Source organism: Anabrus simplex, chromosome 6 (genome assembly GCF_040414725.1).
Source record: "Anabrus simplex isolate iqAnaSimp1 chromosome 6, ASM4041472v1, whole genome shotgun sequence".
In the NCBI taxonomy this organism is placed as follows: Eukaryota; Metazoa; Arthropoda; class Insecta; order Orthoptera; family Tettigoniidae; genus Anabrus; species Anabrus simplex.
The window spans coordinates 154,688,225-154,707,824 of NC_090270.1; the positions used below are offsets into that span (position 1 = coordinate 154,688,225).

The 19,600-nt window shown below is 42.0% G+C and overlaps 1 protein-coding gene across 1 annotated transcript in view; it reads left to right on the forward strand.

Moving 5' to 3' along the window:
- The window catches only part of LOC136876233 (acyloxyacyl hydrolase), a 175,554-nt gene extending 156,455 nt beyond the window's left edge, over positions 1–19,099 (forward strand). Inside the window, exon 11 of the mRNA XM_067150008.2 lies at positions 18,839–19,099. Coding sequence (XP_067006109.2) covers positions 18,839–18,922 — 84 coding nt within the window. The 3' untranslated portion in view covers positions 18,923–19,099. The remainder of the gene's footprint in view (positions 1–18,838) is intronic.
- The last annotated feature ends 501 nt before the right edge of the window (positions 19,100–19,600 follow it).

Here is a 19,600-nt window from a genome sequence, read left to right on the forward strand (position 1 = left end):
AGGACTGAATGTCAGATTGGTGATACAAAGCTAGAACAGCTCGATAATTTCAAGTAATTAGGTTGTGTGTTCTCCCAAGATGGTAATATAGTAAGTGAGATTGAATCAAGGTGTCGTAAAGCTAGTGCAGTGAGCTCGCAGTTGCGATCAGCAGTATTCTGTAAGAAGGAAGTCAGCTCCCAGACGAAACTCACTTTACATCGGTCTGTTGTCAGACCAACTTTGCTTTATGGGATCGAAAGCTGGGTGGACTCGTGATATCTTATTCATAAGTTAGAAGTAACAGACATGAAAGTAGCAAGAATGATTGCTGGTACAAACAGGTGGGAAAAATGGCAGGAGGGTACTTGGAATGAGATAAAGGCTAACTTAGGAACGAACTCGATGGATGAAGCTGTACGCATAAACCGGCTTCGGTGGAGGGGTCATGTGAGGCGAATGGAGGATGATAGGTTACCTAGGAGAATAATGGACTCTGCTATGGAGGGTAAGAGATGTAGAGGTAGACCAAGACGACGATGGTTAGACTCAGTTTCTAACGATTTAAAGATATGGTATAGAACTAAATGAGGCCAAAACACTAGTTGCAAATCGAGGATTGTGGCGACGTTTAGTAAATTCACAGAGGCTTGCAGACTGAACGCTGAAAGTCATAACAGTCTATAATGATAATGCATGTATGTATGTTAACTACAATCAGTTGTTATCCAATGGGCCATTGGAATTAACCAATAAAGGTTAAAATCTCCGACCCGGCCGGGAATTGAACCCGGGACCCTATGGACCAAAGGCCTGCACGCTAACCGTTCAGCCATGGAGCCAAACATGTCCTAGATGAAGTGGTAAGAAAGGCACAGTTATGGATAAAATTCTCATGTACTTCAGATGAACAGCAGGCGACAATGAATGTGTGGCATCAGCAATATGGACTTCCTTTCGCAATTGGAGTCATAGATTGCACCTACATTGAAATTTAACGTCCCCATTCAAGATATACAATTCCTCTATCGCACATATTTCCAGTAATTTCTTTCCATTTTTGTTATACTCCTTGTCTTTGCTTCTCCTTCTTTCTATTAATATTTCATCAATTTCTTTATCGTATAATGGATGTTTAAGCCAACCCTTGCGTTAAAATCACCCATTATTTATCCCCGCTTCTTCATTTCCTAATTTAATCTGGTTTACGGCATCAACAAGCTCTTCAAAGAAGTTTTTCTTCTCAAACGGAGACCCCGAATGGTGATTGTAACCAAAACCAATGAACTTTTCTCTTCCACTCTGGTTTCCTTTCTTTACTTTTACCCAAATCATTTCCACACGTCCCGATTCCCATATCTCTACCAGCGCAAGCGACGAAGGGTGGTGCACGTGCGGAGCAGTTAGTAAGAGAGATGGGAATCTCCTTAGCGCAATATAGAGCAGTTATTGGAGGATGGTAGAGATGCAGGAGTATGAAATTGGTAGGAAGAACGATAAGTAAAGGATTTCTGGAGAAGAGGATGGTTGCGGCATCGGTGGCAGTGGTGGAAATTTTACTAATTATTGGGGGCCCGGTCCAAACGTAAACATCGGTTGGATGGAAACTGAGACTATTAAAGAGATTGTAAAGGAGGCGCGTCCACTAGACCAAGTTAAGGAGATAATAAAGGAGCTAATGAAGGAGCAGTCGACGGATATTAAGGAAATAGGGGGTCCCTGGAGGAGAAAATGTAGAATTTGAGACTGAAGACGGAAGATAATGCTGAGGAATTAGTGATTTTAAGATAAAAGGTGAAATCTTTGGAAGAGGAGCTGGAGAAGGTGAAGAGAGAAGAGGCAATAAGCTGCCAGGAACACACGAGCATATATATCTTCATCTACGGTATAAGGTGGGAGTGAAAGAAAATAAAGTGGATATAGTGTACAAGGTGATGGATGTGATACAGAACAAAATGAACATTAATTTTAGTGAAATGGATATAGATGATGTGGAAAGAGTAGGTGATGTCAAAGGGCATACGCCTATTAAAGTGAAGTTATTATCCACCTTGATGGCAGATATTGTGGTTAGAAGCGCTGGAAACTACAAGGTGAGAAAGTGTGGGTAAGACGAGACATCGGGAGTGACGGAAAGAGAATCATTGGAATTTTAAATAACCAGCTAATGAGAGCTAGGAATCAAGGGCTGAGAGCTTTCATTAGGGGACAACACTTGGTGGTAGCGAATGGACGTTGGTTTCGAACGTGGTGTGTGACAAGTTGCATGAAATGGATAATATTCATAAACAGGAAGGGTGTTTGGTGTCAAACCAATATGAAGAAGTAATTTTTTTTGTGACCTGGTGCAGATTTTTCTAGGGAGGTCGAATTGCGATGATCAAGCAGGCAGCAGCGTAAGCGAGTCCAAGGTACGTGGAAGCGCTAGTAGAGAGAGTAGAGATCACCAGGTCCATGTGGAAGGGTGAAGGGGGAAACGATGAAGAAAGATATATCCCCGAGCGGATCTAGCACAGAATACAGTAGTAATCCTCCGTGTGATCAGAGGAAGTGTATAGTCTCTGGTTTCACAGGTAGTACGCCATCACCACAGCGAGGGGATTATGGAAATAGAATCTGCCACGGCCATATACACGGCGAGAATGCATTGTGATTGGCCAGGTCGTATTATCAAGTGTTATACCGAGACGCTTGTGTAATCAAACATGGCTGCATGCAATAACACTACTAAGGATTAAAATAACATATATCAGAATGATAATGAAAGTGTTAATCGAATAGCAACCTGCTAAGTACTACTTTTACGGTTTTTGGAGACGCCGAGGTGTCGGAATTCAGTCCCGCAGGAGATCTTTTACGTTCCAGTAAATTTACCAACACGTATTTCTTTTACGATCACTGTTATCCCTCCCGGGTAACGCCCTTTCAGACTCCTTTTATATTTCGTTCTACTCCAGACCTTAATCCTGGTATTTGCACATTTTTGCTACGCGACAACCAAGTCTCTACTATCCCAATAATCTCACTATTTTTTATTAGATCTATAAATTCATCATTTCCCAGTTTGCTTAATATACCCTCGATATTTATTAATTCCATTACCCAGTCAAGTTATTTGTTCGTAGGTATATCTGGTGTCGCCAATGCCTTACTTCTCGTCATTCGTGCTATTTCTAACTGTGTAATGGATCCACTTGGGGAGCTAACTATTTCTTCTTCTGACCCCCTAGCTTCCTCAGACCATGTCAAACCTTTTCTTGCCCAAATATATTTCAAATGTAACGTTGGGTTAGGTTTCTTTTCTTCTTTTCTCCCAGTGATGTCTTGCCTCCTATGGACCACCTCTTCTTCTTGGGTTAATCTCCTGAGTTGGTGCTGCCTGATTTCGATCGCCTCGTCATCCAGTTCACTGTCACTGCTTTGCTGGTTGCCACACACACCTGCTGACTCAGATTTACTGCTGTCACTCACTATACTGCTGATCTTCCGCATAGCTGACTCATCAAGGCAATGTCCCAGCTCGCGGAGCTAACAGTCCGTATCCTGCTCAAAGTTTCGACCGCTGTTATAAGTCTGTTTCCACGGATAAATGCTTTTAGGCCCGAGTGCCGCGCCTTTCCTTGATGAAAACGTAATGTTCGCACATTTTCCATTTCTTCTAGGTCCAATTCTTTCTTAATCCATATTTTCGTGCCCTTCGAGTTTTTCGTATTTTCCAATAATTTGGTGCCTTCAAACCAGATACCATACATAATTTTACTGGTCTTTTCCCCATATTCCTTCCTAGTCTAAAGACACTATCGATATCACTCTCCTTACACTCGACCTTCAAACTCTCAATGATTAGGGAAAGTATTCTATCTAGCATATCGTTACAGTTCTCTCTTTCTGTTTATACCAGCCCGTAGATTATTATGTTTCTCTTCCTATCTTCCTTCCCTCGTGTCTTTTCCTTTTCTTCGAGATTCCTTGACATTTCTTCCAGCTCCAATACTTTCGTCCTCATTCCATCAATTTCGTTTTTATTCTGTAATACGCTCTCTTTGATATCCTTGAGTTCGGATTATATGAGTGACTTCAAATCCTTGAATTCATTTTTTTGTTCCGTTAACATTTCCTTGGCCTTCTCTGCTTGGCATTCTTACATGGCCTCGTTGAGCTTCTCAATATCATCCCATGACAGCCCAGGGCCAGGATTTACCTCCACTCCACCGATCACTAGTAGCACCATCACCACTACTAATGAAACTACTATTTGTGTAATGTTGAAACCGTTTTTCACCATTTGAGATGATTTCACCTTCCATCTGCCCTGCCATCTGCCTATAGCACACCTGTATTGATCAACTGAAACTCCCATGTTAGCACTCTCCTATACTTTCCACACGTTCAGCACTACGTCTGTTCCCCTCGCGAGCTGAATTGCAACTGATGAAAAAGTAAATAAAGAGTGTTCAAAAATGAGTAAGAATGATGGTTTGGACGCCGGAAGAGAATGTGTGATATTAACAAGAAGTAGTGCAAGTAACGTGACCGAAGGGGATAAAAACAAGAAAGGAATAGTGTCGGTAGTGGATAGAAATTCATAACTACAGTAGAATTGAAAATAGGTTTTGTAATTATAGGTTTGTTAGGTAAGATGGGGCACGAAGAAGTTTTTAATTAGTAGTATTGTATTCTTGTTAGAGACGTGGCTGCGCCAAGTGGACGTGTTTACATGGAGAGGGTTTGTGGTGAAGAATAAAATAAAAGGAAATGAGAGGGTAAGGGGGAGGAACCGCGGATGTGTTATGGTCTTGATAAAGGAAGAGATTAGTGAGCGAATGAGAAACATCGAAAATGAGATAGAGGAGTTGATCAGGATAAGATTAAATATAGGGGACGGGGAGAGCGAAAGAGAAGAACGTATGCTTGGCCTTTTTGTATAACCACCCTAAAAATTCGTCCTACGCGAATGAACATTTTTTCGAGGATCTTTTATTGGAAATAAACGTGATTGGGGATAAATACGAAGAAGTTGGACTGATTTTGTTTGGGGATTGGAATGCAAGAGTAGGGGGCTTAAGCCCTGCCTATAGTAAAGATGAAGGTGGGAAGATGAAGGAATCAAGGTGTAGTGAAGATAAAGAGTGCAATAGTTACGGTTTAAAGTTGCTTGAATTATGTGGGGAAGGTAATATGTATATCTTAAACGGTTGGTGGAATGGAGATAAGGGAAAATGACATATATTACGAAACAAAGGGGGTGTGATAGATTTGGTAGTCAGCACGGATATGCTTGATATAATGAAGACTCTTGAGGTAGGTGATTAGATTGAATCTCATCATAGTCCGGTATATATCAGGTTAAGAAGTGATGATGGGGAGGTAAAGAGAATAGGTACTAAGAAAGGCTCGGGTAAGAGTTAGAGGTATCCTAAATATATATAGCCTGATGAGGTAAAAATGGGGCTAAATAAGTTGCTGGAAAATGTCATGCATATGATTAAGATAGGATGGGAGGTGGCGTGAGGGAAGGTAACTTCGATAGGGCAGTTGAGTTAATCGAGTACGCGATAAAAAGGGTAGCTAGGATTGCAAAGGTTAGTAATAGGAAAAGTGAATGGGGAGGAAGTTGGTATAATAACGTATGCAAGGAATTCAGAAAATATGGAGGGAGCGGAAGAACAAAGCAGTTTTGTGAATTAAGAAAATAAAATAAGGCTAACATTGTTGAGAGAAAGAAACCATGACAGAGAGAGCAGACGGAGGCAATACATATAGAATGTGAAATGAATCAACCTGATAAAGTTTGGGCAAGAGTGAATAAAATTAACAAGTGGGAGGGGGTATGTAAAACAAATATAGACTGCGAAGATTGGGAAGATTATTTTTGTAAATTATTAGCTCGAGGAGACTGATGGAGAGAAACAAGAGGGAAATTGGTCCTACTGCTGGGATTAGTGATGGAGATCTATCAGTTGAATAAAGAGATAACAGGGGATGAGATAATGTGTGGCAGGTAAAATGAAGAACAGGACGGCGGGAGGTAGAAACGGAATAAATAACGTACTCGGGAAAGAAATGGTGAAAAATAGACGGATGAGGGAGGGTATAAGTTACTAAAGTGTCCGACTCGTTGGCTGAATGGTCAGCGTGCTGGCTTTCGGTTCAGAGTGTCCCGGGTTCGATTCCCGGCCGGGTCGGGGATTTTAACCTTAACTGGTTAATTCCATTGGCCCGGGGGCTGGGTGTTTGTGCTGTCCCCAACATCCCTGCAACTCACACACCACACATAACACTATCCTCCACCACAATAACACGCAGTTACCTACACATGGCAGATGCCGCCCACCCTCGTCGGAGGGTCTGCCTTACAAGGGCTGCACTCGGCTAGAAATAGCCACACGAAATTATTATAGTTACTAAAGTTATTTAATAAAGTATATGAGAATGGAATGTTTCCAGGAGAATGGCAAATGGTAGTTATATGCGCAATATATATAAGAAGAAAGGAGATAGAAATCTTCCGAGCAACTATAGAGGAATAACTCTAATGGATTCGTTGAGTAAGTTTTATACGGGCATTTTGGCTAATATATTGAGAGACAGGGTTGAGGAACTTGGGATATTGTCGATTTTTAGGGTGGGTTTAGAAAGGGTCAAAGGACGACTGACAATATAATGTTGGTTAGGATTATTCTTGAGTAATATCAGAGGAATGAAGGAGGGAAAGTGTTTATAGCAGCTATTTATTTCGAAAAAGCATTTGGTACATTGAGTCGAAGTGTAATGGTTGAAAAGTTACGAATAGTTGGGGTTTCAGGAAAAATGATACATGCGATAGAGGCTATATATGGGTCTGTTTACTGTTGTATTCGGGTCAAGGAACGAGTGGTAAGTGAGCTGATTGAATGTGACATGGGTTTGAAGCAGGGTTGCAAATTATCCCCAATTTATTTCTAATATTTATAAATGATATTTCGCAGGGGCATGGAAGGGATGCGTGGGCCTGTCCTTTCTTAGGAGAGCTAGAGATCCCAGGTCAGATTTTTGCAGACGATATTTTATTATTGACGTTATCAGAGGAAGGTTTGCAAAAAAGCCTAAATGCTGTCTCGGAATATGCTAATAACTGGACGTTGAAAATAAATTGTAACAAGACTAAGGTGTTGGTAGGCCGAAAAAATAAAAAGAGAAAGAGTAAAGGAAAGTAGGTAGTGCAAGGCGAGATAATTCAAGGGGATAAATTGGAATATCTGGAGTTCTTTATTAATAAAAAGGGGATGGGAGGACCAGATCAAAAGAGTAAGTGGAAGGAAGTAGCAGTTATGTCAGTTATAGAAACCTTGGAAAGCAAATTCCCGGGAATAAGATATGAAACGCAAAGGATGGTTTATAAAACGGTGGTCCTATGCAGAGTTCTTTATCGTGCTGAGGTTTGGGGGGTTGAAAAAGATAGAGATAAGCTCTATCAGATAGCCAGTAGGTTCAGAAAAACAGTGATGAGTGTTCGGCCTTGCACTGCCAGCTCTGGGGCATTAGTAATTTCCGGTGAGTATATGGAAGCAGAAATTGTGAAGAGGGTACTGAGACATTGGTGGCGAGTAAGGAGAGGGGAAGGTGGCTTACTGTTGCAAGTAACTTTCCAATATCAGATTGGTATAGTGAATGCTGGGGTAATAAAGTAAAAATGATTATGGAAGGTCTGGGGTTATGGTACTTGTGGGATGAAGACTGGAGTACGAGGGGTAGAGGCTTACGGAAGATTGTTATAAGGAGGGTTAAGGATTTACAACTGCAAACTTTGAGAGAGGAATGTAGGAAAATATAGACACTAGACATTTTAATAGGATTATTGTAGTCAGTAGGATAAGAATTAGTGATGTAGACAGGTCGGCGAGAAGAGGTTCCTTATGGTGGTTGGTGGGTTTGTATAAGAGTAAGGGATGGATAAGAAATAAAGGTACAGAGGTATGTATTTTATGTGGTGAATTGAGGACCGATTACATATGATATTTGAGTGTAAATAATCCAAATGTTTGAGACATAAGTTATTGAGTGAGAACCAGATAAACAAGTTACGACAGACTGGTAATGAGCAAAAAATTATTTGGTGGCTTGTGAAGAATGGTAATGTGCGGGCAGTGTGTGTAAATATTTAAGTGCGGTGAGGAAATAGAGTATTAAGAAACTGAGCGTAGAAAATATTTTTAGGAGGGAAGGGTTTAACAGGGTTCACGAATGTTTTTTTATGTCTGCTTCTTATTGCTAGGTTAGGTAATGGTTAACACTTGGTGGCTTATTATGATACCTGAATATAAAAAATGATCATAGTAAAGACAGAAGGACGTGTTGCGAAGGTGCTCTGCAAGATAATACCTCTAGCTCTGTGAACGATAATAGAAGAGACAGTGACCTGACTCAAGTATGGTAGGTCAGGTCTGAATTCAAATGGGTACGGGGAGGTGGGATGATGGGAGTTTTCCACGTATGATATTCCGACGGGGAAGCATGGGAGATGTTCCCCTCTCTCAGTACAGGTTTCTGTGAGGGGCGAGAGGAAAGGGAAGAAAAGAAGAGAACAGGAGATGGAGTTTGCCCCCCCCCGGGCTAACAACAGGTTAGCCGTTGGGTGGTGGGGGATGATCCAAGGGAGGGGATATTGCTTTGACACAGCTGAAGTAAAGTAGTGCAATGTCAGCCTCGACTGTGTAACCTTTTATGTTTAACTGTTTATAATTATTCTACGTAGCTGATGGAGAAATATGTAGAGCACCTTCAAATACCACCGAACTGAACCATGATTGAACCTGCCAAGTTGGGGTCAGAAGGCCAGCGCCTCAACCGTCTGAGCCACTCAGCCTAACAGTCTAGCTTAAGGCAGTAAGGAGGACAGACGTGTCGTGTGGCGTGCGCCTGTTGAGTGGAGTGGAGTAGGAGTGGGGAAGCGATAGGGTCAAGTGGACGGTAAGGAGATAGATAGGATGAGCTGGGTAGACGTAGAAGTTATGAGGAAAGTGGTAAAAGAGGTAGTACAGGAGTTATGTCCGCTTGAGCAATTAAAAAAGATGCTTCAGGAGCAAGTCCAGGAGCACGAAAAGACGAGACAGTGGATCCAGGATTACATGAAAAATACGAAGGCAATGATGGAAGACAGCGAGAAAGAACTGGTGTCACTAAGGGAGAAAATAAAAAATATGGAAGAGGAGCTGGTAAACCTGAAGAAAGAAATAGCAATATGCAGACAGGAGCGTAAGAAGAAATCCATATTTATTTACGGGGTGGAGGAAGAAAAGGCAGAATCTAAAGTGGACATTATTTACAAAGTGGTAGATATCATACAAAAGAAAATGAAAATTAATTTCAGTGAGGTCGATATAGACAATGTGGAGAGAGTTGGCAAGGTGGGAGGGCACAGGCCCATAAAAGTGTCGCTGCTATCTTCATTGATGGCAGATATAGTGACAAGGAACGCTGGTAATCTACGGTGTGAGAAAATTGGAGTTAAGAGAGATTACGGAAGAGAAGAGAGTATGAATTTCAAAATTCTTAAGAAGCATTTAGTAAAAGCAAAAATTCAGGGGTTGAGAGTGTATATTAGTGGCCAGATACTTGTGGCAAGCGACAGGAATTGGACCCGAAAGTGGACAGTGTCGAAACTGAAATCAATGGATGAGAGTTTGAGGCAAGAATAAACTAGCAGGCCTGAGAGTTCGAGGCAAGGAGAAACTAGCAGGGCTAATGTGCATATTATCAAGGGAGGAGCACCGAGCAGAAGGGGTTACTGGGAAGCGATCGTAAAAAGAGCTTAAGAAAGAGTAAATGCAAGAAGATTGGAAGAAGTCAGGAAATTAATGAACGATCTAGTGACGGAGGTCAGCGTTAGAGAAGAAAGCAGGATGCAGGAAGGAAGAAGAAACACAGGGGATGACAAGTGGACATAATCAGAGCGAAAATAATGGTTTGAGGGACGAAACAGAAGTAAGAAATGCCGTGGCTAAAGGGAGAAGCTTGAGTTTGAAGGAGTTATGGGGTAAAAAGGGAAAAATGGAAGAAGGGGTAATTACGAGAAGTAAAGACAAGTAACAGTAGTAAGTAACCTGGTTTGCTTGTGTTATGATGGATGATAAAAGTTTAAATGGTATTGGTGATAAGAGTGGTAGCGAAGTTTAGATGGTATTTATTCAAGTGATGGTGTCTGTATGTGTATTGTAATGGTCAAATTAAATGTGGCCCGCAATATAAGTGTTTAGGGAGGTTGGAAGAATGTGTGGGTCGGTAAATATGTAATGATGGTTAGATTCAAGTGATGGTGTCTGCATGTGTATTGTATGATGGATGAAGGATTAGAGAGGCAGCGAGGTGATAAGGTGTTTTTAATTGTATTGTAATTGTATGGTATTTATTCATAAGATGGATGAATTGTGGAATTCGATAGATGGGTGATAAGAGATGTAGTGAAGTTCAAATGGTCTCATTAGGTATAAGATGGATGGATTGTGGAGTTCGATGATGGATGATAAGAGAAGTAGCGAAGTTTAGATGATTGTAATTGTAAAGTAAATGAGGACTGGGATTGAAGTGTTGAGTATGAAAGGTGACGATGATGGATCGATGATAAGAGAGGTAGCGCAGTTTAAATGGTATTGCAAGCGATTCATTAGTTAATGGTGGATCGGTAAGCAAAGTTGGTTGTAGATGATTATTTAAATTAGATTAAGCTTGGTTGAATAAGACGAGCAGGAAGAGATAAGTAGTGCAGTGATGAAGTTGCAACGTGAGGAGAATACATAGTAGCAGAATGTGAGTGCAACGGAAGTACGGAATCAGCAACCCCGAGGGAGTCAAGTAGAGGAAATGTCGGAGGAATGGAATGTGCAAAGGTTTGCGTGTATACTCAGCAGGGGCATCAAGGTCTGTGACATTCATAATACCGCTTAAATTGCATATCCGGGAAAGACAATAGAAATATTCAGGAGAGAAGTTGGACGTGACATGGAGAGGCCTAGGATGACTACCGTGGTGAAGTGCATTTGGGGGTTCACGTTTCCGGAGTATCCGAGGGAATTCATGCCATGCCCAAGGAGTATCATTATTTTACTAAATTGTTCTGTTCATTTTCTGTTCAGTGCGTGTATTATTTTCTTTCTTTTTCTGTACAGTACATGGAGTGTGAATTTTGGCTTAGGCTGGGCATTGTTATCTTTCTCTTTAACGGATCAAATGGGTATTGTTGCTGTAGATCTGAGAAAAATAATAAATAAATAAATAAATAAATAAATCAGCCTGGCAGGGTTAGGGTCCCCCTTCGTCTGCAATTATTGGAGTGATCATTTAAATATTTGATTGTATGATTACTCAAATTTGACTGAACTTAGTGACCTATCAATGTCACATGATTCACCGGACGGTAATTCCGGAGAGCATGAAACAAAAATGAAGCAAATCAGTCCAGTAGAACGGACGGCCGGATTTGACAAAGCTGTTTTAGTAAACTCTTTTAATATACAGATAAACTTTCAATTCGCTCTAAGTGATTAGTCAGTGATGAGCAAAAGCTTACTACCGGTATACAACTAATAAAGTTAGTCAGGGGTAATTTTTGAAAGACCCACGTATTAAATTATTATTAATTTAAAATAAACTGCACACACTGTGATGCTTGGAACATCACAGTATGTACAATGTTATCGACCTGTGTAATTAAGTGGAAAGATGCATATATTTAATTAGTAGTAAGTCATTTTTAAATATTATGTTTATATAAAGGGTTTTTAGTCATCCATGTCACATCATCATCTAATTTCTTTGTATCATTGCTATAACATATTCTGAACGAACGTCTTCTTGAGTAAGGTATTACAACATGAATCGTATTAATAGCTTGCAGTAAATTTCCAGTAGCCGAGGACAGGTGACCGGACTCACCAGGCTGATATTAGCCCATTACCAGGAAAAAGACGGCATCAAGCTTGCAAGAGTCCTTAACCCTTCCATACTCTGAAGAGACAGTTAAAGCCTAGTTAACGCCTTCTTTTCGAAGTTCGCTACATGACGCTTTGATTGCCCGGGAAAGTTCAACCTATGTGAATGGACGTTTTGGAACAAGATGCTGGATATACAGCGATGGATAAGAGAAGGGATAGTACATCAGATATTACTGGACCATGTGATATGGTACATGAAGGAAGATTTTGGAGCCTAAATACATCCACGACAAGAGCTGGAGAGAGCAATTCTATCAAATCTAGCAAATCTATTCTATCATTGCATCGGAGGAGCGCTATACGTCTTGACATCGGAGAAGGTCTTAACTGCTGAAGATCTTAACTTAGTTCACTTTGCATTTGAATAGAGCACTACTCAAAATTACTCTCATTGAGACCAGATTACCTCAATAACGAGAGTTGAAGTCAACGAGAGACCGGTTTTGACTGGTATAGGACAGGAGAGATTTTGTTATGTATTTAGTTACGCTACAATTCTGTAATACGGAAGAATACAAGTGTATTCTCTCCATGAACGTAACCCAATTTGGTTTTGATATTAAAATTAGGACTCATTACCAGTGGCGTACACTGACGGCTACCAAGGCTATCGGTGAAGCCCAAACCTCAATTGAGAACGATGGAAGTCTAAAGCACATTATAATGCAAGCATTTGACACATTGTTCCATTTTCAAAACTTGAAAGAAGTGAGAAAAAACGTCACACGTATTTCTGAGAGCTAAACATCGAAGACTGATATCGCAGCCCACACTCTCCACTCTCGTCCCTCTCCCCTCTAGTCACCCCCAGCGGCTTGCTGCTGTATAACGGATAGGAGCGGGAACCGGGGGGATAGGTGTGCTAGGTTTCGGTCCGTCAGATCGTCACTACTGTCAACCATGCGTTAATCATCGTATATACTTCCTCATCTCATACTTCTGACTTAATCATATAGCTAGCAGAGTGCAGGTATTTCACTCCCGTTTCCTTCTATATCCTTGTAGGAAGGCACTGCAGGGCTGCTGTTATAGGAGCAATATAGTTGTTATTTTTATAGGTACAACTGCTAAAATGAAATGCAATCTTTCAGGTTCTCTTTTGTTGCTTGGAATCGAACCCGTGATCATGGGTCAGATACCACCACTGATATCCCGAGGAAGCTAATAAAACAATGAACGATGGGTTCGACCGCTGTAAAATTCAGCATTTGTATTTAATAATAATAATAATAATAATAATAATAATAATAATAATGGTGCGTGACATCTGTGTAGGGTTGGCGGTGTCCTAATGAGGATAAAATGAATGGCGAAGACGTCATAAACACCCAGTCCTCGAGCCAGGGGATTTAACAGTATGAGGGGGTTGATTCTAAAAATTGATCTGGGGCCATCGGACCAAAGGCAAGCATTCTATCCATTTAGCCACAAAGCAGGACTTTAATTTCCTAAGCCTTAGGCTACCATCTCCACTGATCAGGGGTTGAGTATTGGCAGCAGCAGTGGCCAGGGCAGTAGCTTGTGAAGCAGATTTCACAACACAATAGGCTTCTCCATTGGCTATTGGCTGCAGCTCAAACGCTGACGGCTTGACTTTGAGTAAACCTACCATCGAAAAGGAGTAACCTAAGTCTACCGGTAGCCCACGTCTTGATCCCAGCATAAGCCACTGATCAATCAATCAATCAACCAATCAATCAACTGATCGATCTGTAGTAGAATAACACCCACGATATCTCCTGCTTATCAATCAATCAATCAATCAATCAATCAATCAATCAATCACCACTGATCTGCATTTTGCAATATATTGAACTTCTCCCTTGGTAAATTATTCTAATCCCTAACTCTCCTTCCTATAAACGAATATTCGCCCCAATTTCCCCTTGAATCCCAAATTTATCTTAATAGTTTCTACTTTTAAAACACCACTCAAGCTTATTCGTCCACTTATATCATTCCACGCGAACTCACCACTGGTAGCTCGAAACATACCCCATAGTCAAGCATCTCGTCTCCTTACTCCCATGTCTTCCCAGCACAAAGTTTGTACATTTTCGTAACACTACACCTTTGTCCGAAAACACCCAGAACAAATCGTGCTGTTTTCCTTTCAATTATCTCCAGTTCTCGTATCAAGTAGTCCTGGTGAGGATTCCATAAACTGGGGTCTTACCAGAGACTTATACACCCTCTCCTTTGCATCCTTACTATATCCCCTAAAAACCCTCATAACCATGTGGAGAAATCTGTAACCATTCTTGACAACCTCCTTAATATGATTTCCTCAATATACCTTGCCCTGTACTATTCTTTAGTGTCTAGTCAAACAATCAGCAGTAACAACGTTAATATTACGGAAATTGCCTCCAGAAGACCAGAGATGATGCTAGTCGAGATGTGATGCTCGCCATGTCAGTTATTTCACCCTGCCAGACGTAAAGTTTGGGAGAGTTTTAATATAATTAAAATTGCCTTGTGGGTGGGGGCAGTAGAATAACAGCCAAGATATCTCCTGCCTGTCGTAACAGGGAACTAAAAGGGGCTCCACGGACTCTTAACTTGGGACCGTGGGTTGGTGACCACGGGGTCTTTAGCTGAGCCCTGGCATTGCTTGTTCCAGGCTCCTCACTTTCATCTGCCCTGCCCGCCCTCAGTTGATCAACTCCTGTTCATTTCAGAACCCGACGGTATTGGGTCACGTGGCCTAGGGTGTCTTTCATTTTCATGCCTGCAGTGGAGGAGGTAGTAGTAGTATTTATTAATGAACATAACAGGCTTTCAGCCCAAATACATGTTCACAATGCAATAATCTTGTCAGTAATAATAATAATAATAATAATAATAATAATAATAATAATAATAAACCAAACAAACCCCATGGCACTACAGCCCTTCAAGGGCCTTAGCCTACCAAGCGACCGCTGCTCAGCCCGAAGACCTGCAGATTACGAGGTGCCGTGTGGTCAAATAATACAAATATTAAAGAAGAATCTACATACAAAAGGACTAATCTAGCCCTACCCTGACCTTGTATTCACCACATGACGTCACAACAGATAGTTCTACAAAATCCGCTGACATTACATTACAACAGATTCAGCTCAAGTCCTTGTATACACAGTTGCTTACTTCGCATTCCTTGTTCCTTGACCTACTTACTCTGGATTTAAAGTACACCAAATGACAACAATTGCATACTATCCTGCTATCTCGCAATCGGTAAGGCCTCTACATTTCGCACATACCATACCATTTACTTACTCAACTACTTCGCAAACTGAATGCCCTTTTTGTCACTTGGTCTTACATAACCTCCAGGCTCGAATTTTACCTACTTCACTATGCACACATAACCAGCACTTCACTTACTGTTGAAATTACCAAACAAATTCAATTCACGGGATACTGTTAAACAAGACCCCCATAAACAACATAAACACACTTCCCCATTCCAAACACTAACCCCCTTATTCCCTCCAAGCTATACTCACCACCATCGCCGTATGAATCTCCTTCTTCCATTTTTCTCACACAGGCATTTTAACCGCACATAAATACCTGTTCAATTCTCCTCCGTCTTCCCATTCCTTAATAATCCACCTTATAATACTCCGCTCATCCCCTGTACCTAATATTTTCCGATGTTTGGAACTCAATAGAATATTTCTAATCTTACTTGTTTCTTCACAATTACCTAATAAGTGAAAATCGTCGTTCTCTGCCCCGCACAGTATACATACTGACTTATCTCTACCTTTTAACCATCCCTTATTTTTATGAATGCTCATTAGCCACCATACCAATCCTCTCCTGTTTAACCTCTCAACGTATCTAATATTTATCCCCGTAACTTCTGCTACTTTATTAAAAACACTAAGAGAACTTCTTAATCTACTTTCGGCCAATAATTTCTGCCTATACATATCTTTAATCCTCCTTAACAGCACCTTCATCCCTCTAGCTTCTGTCTTCGTCGACACCTATTCCCACATGTACCCCAAGCCTATCATCTCCAAGTATCCCTTAATTTTTTCTAGCCAGCACCCCTAGTACATGTTTTTCCGTTGTTGTTTGTACGCGGCCTGTAATACCCTCCCCCTTCCTGTCTTTTTAAATTCATCCAGTATCTAACTGTCCTTTTCACACACTCAGATTCAAAATCCTCCCCACACATTAATTCTGCCCCTGCAATAGCCGTGCACAGCGGCAGCCCCATCACCATCTTACCAAAATTACTAATAATTCGTCTTAATTCAACTCTTTTCTCATCCAACCCACATACTTCCTCGCCATACAATACCCTACCGAAAATCACCGATCTTAAAACTAACCTCAAGGTTTTATAACTGATGCCCGGATATTTAGCTAGCAAGTTTTTGACTGAGGCTAGGGCGGCCAAACCTCTGCTTCTCGCCCTACTGATCTGATCGTTCCAAATTCCTTTACTGTTAATAATGACTCCTTAATATTCCAACCTTTCTCCCTGCAAGACCCATTTCTCGTCCTCCCCTCTTCCTTTGTTTATTTGGGCTACTAGCGTTTTAGATTTATTCCCATTAATTATCAAGGCCCATTCCTTCGCGAAAAGCGACACTACATTTAAAGCCTTCTGCATCCCACCTGATGTTAGAGTCATCAATATCACATCATCAGCAAAAATCAATCCCAATACCTCCAACCCATTAATTACAGGCACGGCCCAGATGCTGGCCCCATGCCCATCCAAGATATCGTTTATGTATAAAATACTCCTTGTAGTTCTCGCCCCCTCATCCCCTACCTCCATTCCTCCTTTTTGCCAACCTATACCGCTCCATACCCTCCATACACTCCGTATCCTCCAACCCTTTACATACTTTACTCTACAGGTCTTTTAAACTCCTACTTCTTCCTCTACTCATAACAGCTTTACCTTCCTGTCGATCACTCTTACCATGTCCTTCCTTGCTCCCTAGACCACTGCACTCTGCTCTCGCCGTTTCTTGCTGCTCACCCTCACTCACCTCTTCACTGTTCTGATCTTCTGTATCCACACTGCACTGTCCATTCTCACCTGAGTTGATCTCCTCACCTTCCTCGGCTCCACCCCTCGTTGTTACTTCTTCCTTCCTTCCATCTTGCCCTGCCACCTCTCCTCCCTCGGAAGTAACGCGTTCGTCCATCTCTTTCAGCTTCGCCACTGAGTGCTCCCTAACCCATCTTCCATTCGTCACCATTAGCCTCTGACCGCTTATTCGGGCCTTTAGGCCCTGTTGTCTCGCTCTCCACAGGTGTTTGATCATAATCTTCATAATTTCACTTCCTTCTTTTCCCATGTCTCTTTTCACCCCTACTTTCTGTCCCTGTAAATTGTTCCCGTTTCTTGTCACAATTTCTGCCATTAGGGTAAAGAAACATTTTACCCAAATTGGCCTCCGTCCTTTAGTTTTTCCCACTCTCTCCACATCGTCTATGTCCACTTCACTGAAGTTTATCTTCATCCTATCCCGTATGACCTCTACCACCTTGGAGATTAGGTCAATCTTGTCTTCCCTCTCACCTTCTTCCACACCATATATAAATATGGCTTTCTTCATTCTCTCCTGTCTGTACCCCTCTGCTTCTCTCTTAATCATCATCACCTCCTCTTCTAGATGTTTCACTTTCCCTCTTAATAACTCTATTTCCTTCTCATTGTTGCTCGCTCTCCTGTTCGATACCTCAGTCATCGTTTCTAGCCATTTCTTCATGTTCCTTATCGCTTTTCTCTGCTCTTCATCATGTCCTTTATTTCCTGTACCTTATCCCATTGGCAATTTTCTTGATTACTCCGCTCACTACCAACTTAAGTGCTGCCAAGACCTCCAAGCTGAATTTTCCGCTGGTATTTGGGCCTGGGTTAAATTTCACCCCCCCCCCCCCCCAATAACCAGCAGCACAGCTATCACTGTCGCTGCCAGCACCGCTTCGCCCATTTTTACATCTTCTTTTCTTATCACCAGTCCATTCTTGGCCTCCTTCCTCTGCTTCACCTGCCATTGCCCAATCGCGGCCCGGTACTGCTCAATACCGACCATGTTCACGGCACGCACTGCTCCGCGCGACTTCACTCCTCGGTTACTCAAGCTAGACTGCCCATGCCTGTAGTGAACTTTGTCTTTCTTTGGCCGATACCTTCATTTGTCTAATTTTCGGATCCTCTCTACTCCCCCCCTCTGATTAGTGTTATCGGAGGATGATTTCCCAGTTGTACGTCTTCTTAAAACAATATTCAGCACCACCACCACCAAAACTGTGACAAGAATGGTGCGGCACCACATTGTCTATGCGGTCCGTCCTTAATGTTATAAGTGGTGGCTGCATTAATATCCTAATTTGAAAGGGGTATGCGAAGTAGCTCCTTTGGGAAGAGCTTCCGCATTACTGGCCATCCGCATGGTCGTTTACAAGTCTACTTTTAATTCATTTATTCTCTCTCGACCGCGCGTCAAATATTTTAAATTTTATTATCTTCTCCATTTTCTACCTTGAAAGCCTTGCAGGTGGCCATGGACCGGGGGTGACAGTGGCTCTTGAGCGGCAGTGGTCTAGCGCCGGGGATGTCTTGGTATGACCGCGACAGGGTAACCAGTGCCGAAAGGAGATACGGGATTGCCTGGTGGGTTTAGGGAGGTTTCTCATAACTTCTCCTTTACGGAGGGGTGGAAGTAGCTGGCAGAAGACTAGCCGTTGCACCTCAAGTTATTCTGTACTATTGTACTAGGCTATGTTCCTGCGTTAGTACTCACTTGTCGGTCATTTGTCCAAACAGGTAGGTCACCACGGGCTGTGAGGCGGGGCGGAGCCTCACGGCACCCCCACCAAAAAGACACATACTAATACAGCTCTATTCTCTTTACCTCGTTTAGAAAAATGGTGAACCTTGTCGAGCTGGGCTGAACGATGACCGACCGACCAGGCCTCCAGTGATTTCCATCTCTTCGGATCGTTGATGAAGCACAAGGACGAACGTCATGACGTGGCTTCAGAAATTGGGAGCAGATTCCTGTCTTAACCAACATCGATGTCTTGATGTAGAGGAACAAGAGCTTGGATAAGAATAGTGAGTATGTTGAATAGCAATGTGTATTACTATGTATTCTTTTATATGCCTGTAAAATAAAGTTTCTCCGTGCAAGGCCTTGTTTCATTGTTGTTGTTTTTATAGGTACATTACACTTACAACACATGGTGCCCGTCATCGTTGAAGGGTCTGCCGTACAAAGTCTGCACCACTCTTAGTAATAAGCCATACAAAATACATCCTGGGGTGTACAAAATGCCCTGTACTTGTGGCAAGGTATACATTGACCAAACACTCCGGTTCCATAGGTACTCGTATCAAGGAACACCAACGTAATATCCGTCTCAACCAGCCAGACAAATCAGCAATAGCTGAGCACGCCCTATCTATGTTGCGTTGCAAGATGTTCGACTACCACTAACATGTTTTCATTCCTTCTTTGAAGGGAGAGGTGAGCCGCTTAGACCGTGACGCCGTCTCTCAGACCAGAAGATGCTTGTAGAAAGTGACGGAGTAGGCGTTCGCGTTGCCTATGCTAGGAATTGTCTCGACATTCACCTTAGTGCAGGAGAAACAATTTTCAAAACAGCCGAAAGTGGGGACCAGC